The sequence below is a fragment of the Capricornis sumatraensis genome, chromosome 21, assembly GCF_032405125.1.
Source record: "Capricornis sumatraensis isolate serow.1 chromosome 21, serow.2, whole genome shotgun sequence".
NCBI lineage: Eukaryota > Metazoa > Chordata > Mammalia > Artiodactyla > Bovidae > Capricornis > Capricornis sumatraensis.
Window position 1 is genome coordinate 52,138,976 of NC_091089.1, and position 13,469 is coordinate 52,152,444.

General features: G+C 53.2%; 1 protein-coding gene across 1 annotated transcript in view; it reads right to left on the reverse strand.

Annotated features, from left to right (window-relative positions):
- Positions 1 to 13,469, reverse strand: part of MYO5B (myosin VB) — a 197,923-nt gene that overhangs the window by 66,919 nt on the left and 117,535 nt on the right. Inside the window, exons 16-20 of the mRNA XM_068993666.1 lie at positions 12,779 to 12,876; positions 8,055 to 8,141; positions 7,466 to 7,577; positions 2,262 to 2,473; positions 134 to 290 (exon numbers count right to left, since the gene is read on the reverse strand). Coding sequence (XP_068849767.1) covers positions 134 to 290; positions 2,262 to 2,473; positions 7,466 to 7,577; positions 8,055 to 8,141; positions 12,779 to 12,876 — 666 coding nt within the window. The remainder of the gene's footprint in view (positions 1 to 133; positions 291 to 2,261; positions 2,474 to 7,465; positions 7,578 to 8,054; positions 8,142 to 12,778; positions 12,877 to 13,469) is intronic.

Below are 13,469 nucleotides of genomic sequence, written 5' to 3' on the forward strand. Positions count from 1 at the left end.
CGGTGGGAGCAGAGTTGCGAAATTCCATAGAAAAAAGTGAGAAGTGCCCAACAAGTGCTGAGGTTGATGCCAAGCCGTCTGCTGCTGCTCAGGGCCGAGTCTGCAGCCCGAGACCCTGGGGGCGGCTACGCACCTGGTGGTAGATTCTCCGCACAAACATGCCCCGAGCGAAGGCCTGGATGACGATGGCGGCCCTGCAGACCCTCTGGTAGGCCCGGCGGGCTCTCTGCATGCGGAACTGCTTCTGGAGCACCACGGCCGCCCGGGTCCTCCGCAGATGCTTGGCCAGTCTGGGGAGGGAGAGAGAGGTGGGCCCTTCGTGAACACAAACCCCTTCCCCGTCAGCCCTGCCTGGTCACCTGCTGGCTAGGCCAACTTGTGTCGCCATTACCGACAGTAGCAAGGCCTTGAGACACAGCTCAGAACAGAACTGGCTTCCTCCACCTCGTCTAAACACTCTTGCCACGTATTTACAACTCAGTCTAAGTCTGATCAACTCTGATCCTCATCCGTCTACTCCCCGACGCACAAGCCTCTCCTATAACCTGGGCAGCCCTCAAGGACATCACATGCTCACATGGGTCTGTCCCTGGACCTCACCAGGTTCGGAGGGGTCAGGGGCTGGGTATTAGCATCCTTGTACCCCTACACCTAGTATAGGGCCTGGCACGGCAGCACATAGGAAGAATCTGCTGAATGAACACCACCTTCTCAGGCCTGTGGCAATCTCTCTTTACTTTCTCACCTCCCAGCGTTTCTGCCGGGGATGCACTGAACATGGGCACCTACTTCCCTCTGTTCCATTTCTACATTCCCCATCTCACCCCTCAAGGCAGACATAAAGTCAGTCCCACACTTTTAAGCCCCTGCAAGGGCTCTGTTTGGTGTTAGACTCATAGCAAGTGCTCAACGAGAGACTAAGAATATTAAAAGCTAGAAAGGACCTTGGACATAATCTAGCGCAACTCTGGAGTGGGAAGTAACTCACTCAGCCCTGCTCTACTTGCTTAAATGAGTCTGATTCCTAGTGCAGCTCTCCCTGAACACTCTCTCTAGAATACAAACTCCCTGCAGGGAGAACGTGGGCCATCCCCCTACCCAGGACAGAGTCCTGTACACCAGGGTGCTCAGCGATGCCCTAACTGTGGATGACAACTTAGTGTGGATACCACTGACAACTTTCTCATTTCTGTAGCTTTTGTTCTAGAGACCACCTCTCAACTGTTCACAGGTAATTAATAGTATTCATCATCTCTGGTTCTGCTTGGATAAACAGCTTATAACAAGGACATGAAGGGGAGCCAGAGCAATCTTCTAACTTTACAGTACAGTGGGTGCCTGCTCTGGGCTTGTTTCTATATTCAAGCAGAGAGGCCTGAGCAGTCACTTAGGAAATTTAGGCTTCCAAATGCAAGGCGTCCCAGAGATTATCGTCACTTCCTCAAGAAAACCGGGATCTGCAGAGGTCACTGATGTTGAACCAGGGCTGGATCCAAAATCTGATGACGCACGCAAAGGCTGGGGGAGTGGGTCTCATGGCGAGGGCTGGGGGTGTCCTCCATGCCCATCTCCCTGGTGACACTCATACTGATTCAGCGCTTCATCAACCCAACGACATCACTAGGAGGGGATGTTTTCAGCAAAGTAGCCTCTTTCGTGTGGTGCTGGGCTGGGGGAGGGCAGTCCACTGGCATGAAGCTTTGCCCCAAGGGAGCTGCTTGTGGTCAGACAAGTCTCCCTCTCCCCTTCCCCACGTTGGCTGAGTGCAACAGCTCACAGAAGGGTCCTCCCCAGGCCTTTTCATTCAGCCCTACTAACCAAACTCCTAAGGGATTCTGAAATCAGTGGCTTAAGTCATGAAGCTGAGTGTACGTTAACTGTGAGAGAAAGGCTGAATTCATCTCTCTTTCGGGAAGAGGACTGTTTTACTTAAGCGTTTAAGCAAAGGGCAAACGGAGGTTTGGCCGGAAAACCAGCCCGTCCTAGGCTAGCACTGGTGGGTGGGGACAGACTGGGGGAGACAGGAGACCTGGGAACTAGACCTACCGGCTCAGGTGAGAAGGGGAGGAGAGACAGGCCCGGCGGCTGGGGGAAAGCTGGATACAGACAGGGCCCAGGAGGGCGGTGCTCTACCCACAGGGGCTGATTGAGGCCAGCTCAGAGCCAGGCCCCGCCCCCGCCCCGCCCCGCCCCGCCCCCGCCCCGCCCCCGCCCCGCCCCACCCCACCGCAGGGATCCACGAGCTTGGGCATGCAGCTCACCTGCGGGCAAGGTGTCCTCGGCAGTGCCTCTGCAGGGTTAAAGCGGCTCCCTTCAACCTGCGGTACTTCTGCTTCTGCAGCCAGCCCCGAACGGTTTTCTGGATCATGATGGTGGCCGCCCGGAACTTGTCAGCCCGAAGCTTCTCCAGGTAGGCCACCTGGCCGGCCCGGAAGAAGATCTTGGTGCGGCCGAACTGGAACTTGTCAGGATCCTTGGCAAGGCAGGGAGGGGAGCTGGTTCATCACCCGTGAGCGGCAAAGGAACGCGCCCCATCGCCCCAGTTGCTCCCCCACATGATTCCCCTGCAGGGTCTCACGTGCCCCTGGCTCCTTAAACAACTACCGAGTCAGTATGTAACCGACACCGACTGGTCCCTACTGCTGTTCAGACACCAAGCGCAGCGGTGAGAAGCAGGCCTGCCCACCAGCAGCTGCCATCATGGCGAGGGCATCTGGGCGAGCGGAAAAGGACACAGCACATTTCAGGCAGTGCTGAGGGTTATGAGGACAACAAAGCTTTATAAGATTTGTGCACTGTGACATTTACACACCGTGACATTGACTAATCAGTCAGACTGACCCAGTGATGATGTGATTTAGGTTGTGGGGGCTCCTGAGTCACCTTGGGCAGTTTATATCAGCTGTTTATGCCTCAGTTTCCTCATCTGTGCAATGGGGGTCATGTTTGTATCTTTCTCTTAAGGCAGCGTGAAGATGAGATGGAGTGCGTGAGAAAGAAAAATGTCTGACTTGTAATAAGAGGGCTGGAGGATGGGATGCAGATGCTGAAATAGGCTAAAGGAGAAAGGCATCTCAATGGAGGGGCTGTTCAAGCAAAGACCTGAATGGAGTGAAAGCAGGCAGGCGTGGGAAATTACATACACATTGTAAATAACCCCCAAATACATTCTATTTGGTATCTAACTATGCTGTGAGGTTTCTTCACAGATGGTAACTGTCTTTAATGACATGTACTTAGGTTAAAATTAGGGGCCCTTCCCGTGCTTGACCTAATGGACAAGGGAAGATGACCCGGCACTGTGTGTGTGTGTGTGCGTGTGTATGCGTGTGCGTGGACAGGCCTGGGCTACAGTACTATGTAGGCGGCCCACAATAACTAAGTGCTCTTTGTAAACACACGTCATCTAATTTTGCTCACTGAGCATGAAGACCATTATAAGGAGGAGATAATGAGCCAAGGGGTAAGGAAAATACACACACAAATATATATTTCATATCGACCAGTGGCTCTGAAACCATGCTGAGTCGACACTCGTCATGGCCAAGGCCTGTACAGCTAACAGGAACCAGGTTCCACGCACAGGAAAGCCAGGTGGCCTGCGCCAGGGCTGAGCTGGGGACACAGTGGCCAGCCAGGCCATTGCTGATGGTCCCTTCTATGGCTGGGCTGCTGGTGAGGCACGGAGGAGTGAGCTGCAGGTCTGGTTCTCCTTCCTGCCTCTGCTCCGGGCCTCAGTTCATGCCGGGAGGAACCAAGGCTGGGTGGGGGAGCTTTGAGATGCCTGAGGCCTGGTCTTCATCATCACCCGGCTGGGGAGACTCCTCAGTGAGGAGGGGTTGGCGACTCAGCCCTCACAGTTGGGGGACAAGCCTGGCTACTAGGTCTTCAGCAGAGCCATGGCCTGGGCGGGGGTGCTTGTTGTATCCCTGGGGCCACAGTACACTGGCTCCAGTTCCTATTCTGGAATAAACCACCAGGGAAATGGCAGGCTGGTCTGCAGGCCACCATTTGAATGGGTGAGGATTTCTCTGAAGGCCCCAGTGGTGTGCCTGTCACCACTGGCCTGATGGTGGCACTCCCCCTTGCCCAGACATCTGCTTTCTCTGACCCCTAGAACTGACCATACTCTTCACATACTGATTAGAGGTCATCTCCTGAGAACCCTTCTCTGGCAATCAGAGACTGAGGGGGTAGAAAGGAATCTTAGTAACCTATCCCAAGCCACTCTCTTATTGCACAGATGCCGAGAATGTTGAGGTGACTTGCCAAAGGTCTCACTGAAAACATCAAGGAATAGAACCCAAGCCCCAGGACTCCTCGGCCAGAGGTCTCTTTATTGCGTCATGCCCGTTGGTAGGACCAACTCCCTTCACACTCCTCTCACATGTAGCTCCTCACGCCCCCTGGGTTCCCAGCAGAAGCTTGTTAATCCACTCCTCCACTGTCGGGAGGCAGGGTCAGGTTTCCCTGATGGCCAGTGGCATGTGTAACTACACTAGACGACCGTCAGTCCTGGAGGGCAGGGGCCCCCTAGTTGGCTCCTTTGTAACTCTCACTGACCACTCTAGGGTAGTACATAGGAAGAATTCAAGAATTCAATACCCATTTGTGGAGTTAAAAGAAAAAACACCTTCAAGCTAATGATGGAGGAATTCCTACATGCCTCGCAGGAGGAGACCACCACTCCTGAGCAACCTCTCGATGCAGCCCCTGTGCCCGGCTGCCCCTGGACAAACAGCCTGCTGCCAGGCCTACACGCCCCTTCATCACGGCTTCTCTGCTAATCACTCTGCTCTCGTATCACTTAGCACTTTCCTGGAAAGTGCAGGGAGCTGGCCTGTGCCCTTCTAGTATAATGGGTGACTTTGCCAAGTCTCAAACGCTTAAAGTCTCAGGTCACTTAGCAAGAGTACTAGCAGCACTAGTGACCAGAAGGGGTGCCCCCGCACCCCCCAAAAGGGAAAAGACAAAGAAGGTTTCCAAGGAAGTCCTGAAGCACTGAGCCCCATTACATGTCTGAAAAGAGAAAGGGTGTTAGACGCTCAGCCCTGTCTGACTCCTTGGGACCCCATGGACTGTAGTCCGTCAGGCCCCCTCCTCCATCCCTGGGATTCTTCAGGCAAGAAAACTGGAGTGGGTGACCGTTCCCTTCTCCAGGTGATCTCCCCGACCCAGGGATCAAACCCAGGTCTGCTGCATTACAGCTGGACTCTCTACCATCTGAGCCACCGGGGAAACCCACTCCTGTCTAGGAATGGCAATTACACACTGTGACACTGATTAATCAATCAGACTGATTTCAGTGGTGATGTGATTTAGGTTGTGGGGGTTCCTGAGTCACTTTGGGCCATTTGTATCAGCTGTTTATGCCTCAGTTTCCTCATCTGTGCAATGGGGGTCATGTTTGTGTCTTTCTCTTAAGGCAGCGTGAAGATGAGATGGAGTGCGTGAAACAGAAAAATGTCTGACTTGTACTAAGGCTCAGGGACTGTGAGCCACCGGTGGAAGGTTTCATAGGGACAAGCTCATCTGTCACCCATGCAGCCACCTGCACAAACAAGCTCCTGTGATGTCCAGTGGCTGTGCTGGGAACACAATGACAGTGAGACCCTTGCCATTCAATTGTCCACAGTCTGGTGAAATGACAAACAAGCCCTTAACTACAATACAAGGGGAGGAACGCAATAATGGAAGACAGAAGTGGAGAAGTGTTGGCCAGTGACTAACTCCATCTGGGGGGGCCAGGAACGGGCTTCATGGCCCGGAAAGCATTTTAGAGCTTGGTTCAGAAGGAAAGAACCTGGCCAGACACGACAAAGGTGGGGAAAGCACTTCAGGCAGAGGAAACAGCCCTTATTCACATACTTTAGCGGATTCACTGGTTCGCTCACACATTCCACAAATGCCTGGTGAGTGACACCTGTGTGTCAGGCTCAGGGCTCATAACTTAGGGGGAGTGTCAATGCAAAAGCCATCCTCTGCAAGAGAGGAAAAGACATCTCAAGCGCAGGACAGCACACGAGGGGCTCAAGGACTGCTGGACTGAGGAAGGCAGGAGGGCAGGGTCAGCGTGCAAGCTGGGTGATGTTGAACCAGAGGCCCGAGCACATCAAGGAGCAGGTCCGCACAGCGGCCCCTGGTTCTGCCGGCTGGAGGGGAGTGGGGTGGGGGACGCTGAGTCAGCCGGTCTGACCTGGGGCCCCTCCAGATCACCTTCTGCGTGAGGAGCAACGGTTCCACTGGAAGCGTGGAGAAACCAGGGAAGGGAGAGGAAGAGTGGAACTATGGCCCCAGGGAAAGCAGGAGCTAGACCGAGGGCCGAGCGGGCTGCCGCGAGCCTTGACCACACAAACAGGCCAGCTCCCGGTGCCAACAAAGGGGGAAGACTCCTGACGCTCCCTCTCGCCCAGGGCCCACCTGACCCGGAGCACAGTTTTCTCACCGTGTAGAAAGAGATGTTGAAATGGAGACACTGGCAGACGTTCCACAGCACAAACCTCAATTAACCAGAGTCCAGTGGACCAAAGGCAACCTTCAGTTAAGAAGACTGCCACCCTTGTATTCTCTACAGAATGTTTAGCCCAGCATTCTGTACTATCTATAGCTATAGTCTTGAGCTGCTAAGACAACATTGTGCTCAGAGGGTGACTGTGTCACTTTTACAAAATAACTTATGATTTTAAACTTGGTCATCCGGCAATGAACTATACTCCAAATGAACAGATTTTCCTAAACAAAATGATACTTAAAAATATTTTAAAGTTGATGCAATTCTCTTCCCTCTGAAAGGAAGATTCTCGATGTAATCTAACTCTTTATTGAGACCATTAAGTACCATACTCTGTTGTAATCGCTGAATGCTCTAGAACCAAGAAACACGCAAGGATCTGCCCCTCATCAAAGACCCCCAAGAGCTCAGCTGTCATTCTACAGCCCCAAGCATCAGCTGCAGAGTTCAGGTTGTTTCAGATAAAATGAAATCCACTGTCTTATTTAAAGCAAGCATCTGAGGTTGGGCCTGAGGCTGGCTCTGCGATGGGGAAGACACAGGAGGTGTGGGTATTTCCCCCTCGGCTGGCTCCCAGGCCATCCTTGCTTGGGCTCCAGATCAGAGCCCCAGCAGGTTCACCGGTGCCAGCAGGCAGGCTGAGCGGTGGAGCCCCAAGCTTTGAGGAAGACAGGCCAGCAGCTTGGGGCCTTATCATGACCCCTAAAGCACTGTATAAACAGTTTCATTTTCTATGGGAGCTGTGACATAGGAAAGGCTGGGAATGTCTCCAGGCAGGTGAAAAAGGGGCTTTTCCTTTACAGTCCCTGATGCAGGAAAATGGATGAACATCTCAGATGACAGTTTCTGTAAGAGGGGTGAGGACCACTAAGGCAGTTAACAGCCCACCCCAAATCTCAGGGCACCGCAGCTGAGCCTTCCCTGGAGCTGGGGTCGGGGATGTGCCCAGCTCACCTTGATGAGGCTCTCCAGCACAGACCTGCAGATGGCCTTTTTGTCTGCATTGGCAAGGTCTCTCTTCTTGACCAGCACCCGATACCGGTTGAAGAAGTCATGGTAGGACCACCTGGAGAGAAAACCGGTGCATCAGGGACACGTCCTGCCTCTTGGCCATACAAGGGCCCTGGATGATCTCAGACGGGGCTCCAGGGGGTCAACATGTCCAGCACAAAGCCCTTCTCAGAGCAGCAAAACACGTTCTGGGCGTTTCGTTCTCCCTCGATGCTGAGAACTTCAGCATGTAGCTGAGTTAAAGAATCATGCCTAGTTAAAGAATCATGACAGGAAAAAGGATTTTGGAGGCTCTGCTGCTGGGACGGTTGACCAGCTCGCTGCTCAGACTAATGCCAAGCTGAAATCTGAAAAGCTGTCCAGGAGGATGTTACTGTTGACACCCATACTTCCTAGGACAAACTGAGATTCTTTCGTCTGTCAGCACCCTGTTTGAGCCCTCAGCGTTGGGGACCGTTTATGGAGGCCCTGTCTCTGGCTGATAGCACATAAGGTGGTCCCCTGGGGAGGCAGGCCCCAGGAGGTGTAGTACCTGGATGGGTAGCCGGCCGCACTGATCCGGATGGTCTCCAACACGCCGCAGGCTCGGAGCTGCTGCACTGCTCTCTTTGAGTTAAAACTGCAAAACACAAGACAAGCAATGAGAGGCCACAACGGCAAAGAAACAGAACAGGGGAGAGAGAGAGACCACCCCTTTCTGCACCGAGGTACAGGCATTGTGCGCCTGGGAGCTTAAGTCCAGGGGCCAAGCGCAGGCTAGAGGACAGCGACTGGCAGCACCTGAGCCGTCTCAGTTCTGTGCGCGTTCTCACCCTCACCTGGACTCCTCCTCTTATTTGCCTCCCTGCACTCTGGCCACCCTCCCAAACTCATTCCTGCCTCCTCTGCAGAGCCTAGACAGTGTATTAAAAAGCAGAGACATCACTTTGTTAACAAAGGTCCGTATAGTCAAAGCTATGGTTTTTCCAGTAGTCATGTATGGATATGAGAGTTGGACCACAGAGAAGGCTGAGCGCCAAAGAATTGATGCTTTCAAAGTGTGGTGCTGCAGAAGACTCTTGACAGTTCCTTGGACTGCAAGGAGATCAAACCAGTCAATCCTAAAGGAAATCAATCCTGAACATTCATTGGAAGGATTGATGCTGAAACTGAAGCTCCAATACTTTGGCCACCTGATGAGAAGAGCCAACTCCCTGGAAAAGACACTGATGATGGGAAAGACTGAAGGCAGGAGAAGGGGACAACAGAGGATGAGATGGTTGGATGGCATCATCGACTCGACGGATTTAAGTTTGAGCAAACTCTGGGAGATAGTGAAAGGCAGGGAAGCCTGGCGTGCTGCAGTCCATGGGGTTGCAAAGAGTTGGACATGACTGAGCGACTGAAGAACAGAGCCTTCCCTTATTATTTCTACAGACAGGGGCATCTGTCTTAACTCAGTGGCCAAATCATACACACTTAGCACCTCAAGCCTGAGTTGGCTCCCAAGTTTAAAAGGGGAGTTTCAGGCCACGCAGACCTGGGTCTGAATCATGATGTGGTCACTTACAGCTGCATGTGTGATTTGGGGCACATAACACACCTCCTTGTACAGCAGTATCCTCCTCTCTAAGGTGGGGAGAGTGGAAGTGTCCCTTTTAGAGGGTGAGTGTGAAGATTAAGTGTAACAGCCCATGAAAGCAGTGAGGCCAGCGCCTGGCACAACAGATAAGGTCACGCATGCTATGAGCTTCTGTCATGAGAGCTGCCCAAGAATCACACAGATAAAGAACTTTATCTTCTTGTCTTTAGACAAGAAGCCATGACATCAGCAACTCATCCACCCTAAGATGCTAAGTTTAGTACTGAAAACCCCATTTTTATTCTGACACTTATACTGAGTAAGACACTGGAGGTAAAAGTCAGACATGGCCTGGATTTTCTTAAGTATCCACACTTGAAGAGGGGAGACGTGTATAGAGGTGGTAAAGTACAAATGAAAGTGTTATTCACTCAGTCATGTCTGACTCTCTGTGACTCCACGGACTGTAGCCCACCAGGCTCCTCTGTCTGTGGAATTCTCCAGGCAAGAATACTGGAGTGGGTAACCATTCCCTTCTCCAGGGGATCTTTCCTACCCAGAGACTGATTAAACCACAAGGCATCATGTGATAAACATGGTAAAAATGCTGAAAGAAACTGGAGGGAAAGATGCTGGGGTTGGCTGGGGTAATCAGGGAGTCTTCACGGAGAAAGAACTAAGCTGACCCTGAATCAATCATCATGATTCAGGATGAGGAATAAATGTTCTTTTTCTTTCTGGCTGTCCTGAAGCTTGGCTATAGCCGGATGCAGAGTGAGCCCCCTCCAATGACGTGGGGACCCGGCTCCTCCTCCGCAGTCACCTGCCCCCTAAAAGGCTGCTGGCTCCCACCTACTGCCTGGGGCTCTGTGGTGCTGGGCAGGTGCATGCGGGACCCTGAGGCACTCAGCACCACCCACTGCTGAGACCAGCCCACTGGCTTTCAGGAAACCTGGCCGGTTGCTCTGATGATGATCCCACTCCAGAGGATCGCACCTGCCCAGGGCCACCTCCTCCCTGGACACTTCCTGTTCTCTTGCCTCTATATCGCTGCAGTTCCCACAGACCCACTGACAGTCACTCTTAGGCTGTCCCCAGCTATCTGGGGCTGACAACTCCTTAAGAAGACTACTATGTCTTTACTCATTGTGATTCCACTGTCCTAGCCCAGTGCCCAGGAGAGATGGCTTCTGAACAAAAGAAGCAGCAGAAGGAAAGACTTTTTATCAAATAGAAGCATTTAGTGCAAGACAGCAGTCTCCACTGGGGAAAATTTTGCCACCAAGGAACAATAACGTTCTAAGACGCCCGCCGTTAGTTGTCACAGCGGTGGGGGTGTCACTGGCATCTAGGGGGCAGAGGCCAGGGAAGCTGCTACGTCTCCTCCAGTGTATGGGACAGCCCTGCAGAAAACCATTACTTGGCCCAAATGCCCACAGTGCTGAGGCTGAGAAAACCCAGCTTTAGGGGAGGGGGAGGAGGGATACAGCACTTTGTTTCCAGAATTATCAATAACCTCACAGATTTTCATGACATAAATTTTTATACTGGTCATAAATAATCCTCATTATCTCGCTGAAATTTTTCATCAGGATAACTATTTTTTTTTTAGCCACAATTAACAGAGGAGGAAATGAAATGAAGAGGGCTAGGGCCTCGCTCGGGATGAGCCAAACAAATGGTAGCCGAGAACGCAGGCTTTCTGACTTGGTTCCGTAACCTCCCCCACTTTATCGGGAGGAAGACTTTGGTTCTGAAGGTAAAGGAGGTTCCTAGACTCGCACGTCCCTTTGAGAGTCCCAGGGGCTTCTCTCACGTGGGACGAGAGACTCAGCGTGAGAACTCTGCACACGGTGGGCGCCCGGTTCTGATAGACGCATTGCCCAAGGTCAGGCCAGCTGCGGGCAGAGCTCGTGGCATTCCCACACGCTCCACTCCCGGGCCCAGCACGCCACTTGTGTCCTTCACACGTAATCTACGTCTTTCACACCTGCTGCTTTCCTAACAGCCTCTCTTTTTCTGGAGGCGTCTGGTAAACAGATTCACATGGGGGGATTTCCTGAGCATGTCTCGGGAACTTGGAGGAAGGGAGAAGAGTGGACAGTCAGCCGGCTCCTGAGGAGGCTGATTCGACGCTGTCTTCCCAACCTTTTCCAGGACGAGGCCCCTGAGAGTGGAAGTCAAGCTTTATTAACCGATATGAAATACAGAAGGCAGTGTAGATATTCATCCTGAGAGTTGGAGTTGCCAAGATAAATTATTTCACAGAAAGAAATTATGCCAGGACCAAAAAGGAAATCAGAAAGATGGGAAAGAATTGCTTGAAAAATGGAAAAATATACCTCCTTTGGCTAGGGGGAGAATAGCGCATGTGGAGGCTCAGGGGAGCAGGAGGAAAGGCCGCAAGGTGAGTGAGAGACCATTCTACAGGCGCAGGGCAGCACTCCAGGCAAGAAATGGAGAGACGCGGAGACAGGCCACAGGGGAAGGAAGGGACATGGGAGACCGTGGGAGAGATTGTCAGGCGGACTCCACAGGACTTCAACCACGATTGGATTCTAGGGAGTAAGGGCCCTGCTGCCCAATATGGTAGCCACTAGCCACCTGTAAGTAACTAAAATGAAATTAAGACTTCGCTGTCTCAGTCACCCTGGCCACACTGCAAGAGCTCAGTAGGCATGTGTGACCATGTAGGTCACTGTAGATTTACCAAACAATTCCATCACGGCAGAAGGTTCTACTAGATGGTGCTGGTCCAGAGGGACCCTTAGGTTTCTGGTTTGGAAGAGCCCAGTTTGGTGGGTGGATGAGATGTCAGGAAATGCTTATGCCATTTACTGTAACAGAGACCGAATAAACAGGAACGATCGTGGGGGAGCGGGGAGGATGAGTCTGGTTTCAGACATGTTGAGTGTGAGGAGGCCAGTGAAGTCACAGCAGACCGGCAGAAATGCCAGGTGGAATCGGCACAACCCAGAGACGACAGAGATGCTGAAGAGTCATTGTTAACCAGACTTGGGGGAGGCCAATCACGGCTGGATGGCATCACCGACTCAACGGACCTGAGTTTGAGCAAACTCCGGGAGGCAGTGAAGGACAGGGAAGCCTGGCGTGCTGCAGTCCATGGGGTCACAAAGAGCCGGACATGACTGACTGAACAACAATAACAGCAAACCATATGAGTGGGGACAGAAATGGAAGGAAAATTTCAAGGCAGGAGTAGTGGCAGAATGTGGGTCAGAGAGAGGGGAAAGTGAGCAAGTGTGGATGACTCCGGAGGCAGAGGAGAGGGGGTGTGAGACACAGGACCGTCTGCACGTCTCATCACTCGATGCACCACGTGAGGTTACGCTTCCTCAGTCAAAAAACCTTCCCTGACCACTCCCATCTCTGAACAGAGCAGCTGCTGTGAGATGCGCTCATGTCCCCATTTAACGGCATACTTCTAACTGGCTCTCTGCTTCGAGGGCACCCTGACCATCACTGTAAGCAACGTGAGGATCGAGCAGCTGGCCCTTCACGGCCCCCAGTTCTCCGGACAGCAGCCAGCTGGGGTCCATACTCTGCACATAAACCACCGGCGGTTGGGGGGGGGGGGGGCCGCAGCTGCAGGACCCGCCACTCATCCCACTGAGGCCCACAGACCCGCGGGGCTGTGCCCGCCCCGTGCCCTTGGCCTTCGAGGCGACACTCACTGGAAGGGCAGCTTCTCGTCGTTGGGCTTGATGCAGCGGACGTAGTGCGGCGTCGTGGCGTTCAGCGTCTCCATGAGCAGGTGCAGGGAGGAGCGGAACTGGAGAGACAGAGGTCAGCGCCCCGTGACCTACTCCTGCTCAGCTTTCGTGGTGAATCACGAACGTCCAGGAGCACCACCACACTGGGAGTGGGAGCTGCCAATGCTTTTATCACTTCGTTACTGTTTTAACGCAGGGCAGGGAGACCCCCGGGGACCTGGGGGCGGACTCCAGCTCTGACGCTGCTGGGCTACTTGGCCAACCCCCAGACCCTCCCGCATCCCAGCAACAGGCTCCACAAAGCACCTGGGGAGAGACCTCCTGGGGGCATTTCACTCAGCACCCTGATCAGATGAGATGAGGCGAGCAAGGGCCAAGAGTGTGAGAGGGACCGTCACGTGGCTGCAGGCCCTGCTGCCCTGATACAGGGTGCCTGGGTGGCAGGCTGGCAGGCTGGCAGTTACTGCCTTACAGGATGCGCCCAGAACAGATTTCTACCAAAGCATGAGGGTCAGTGGTTGCCAGGGCTCAGCAGGCACTCTGCTTTCCTGGGAGACATGCTGGATGTCAAGGCCCACAGCAGGAGCCGTTTCTCAATTTCGAGTCCCCAGGCTACTGATCCCGCCCTCCCAGACTGTACCCCTAGCCCTCC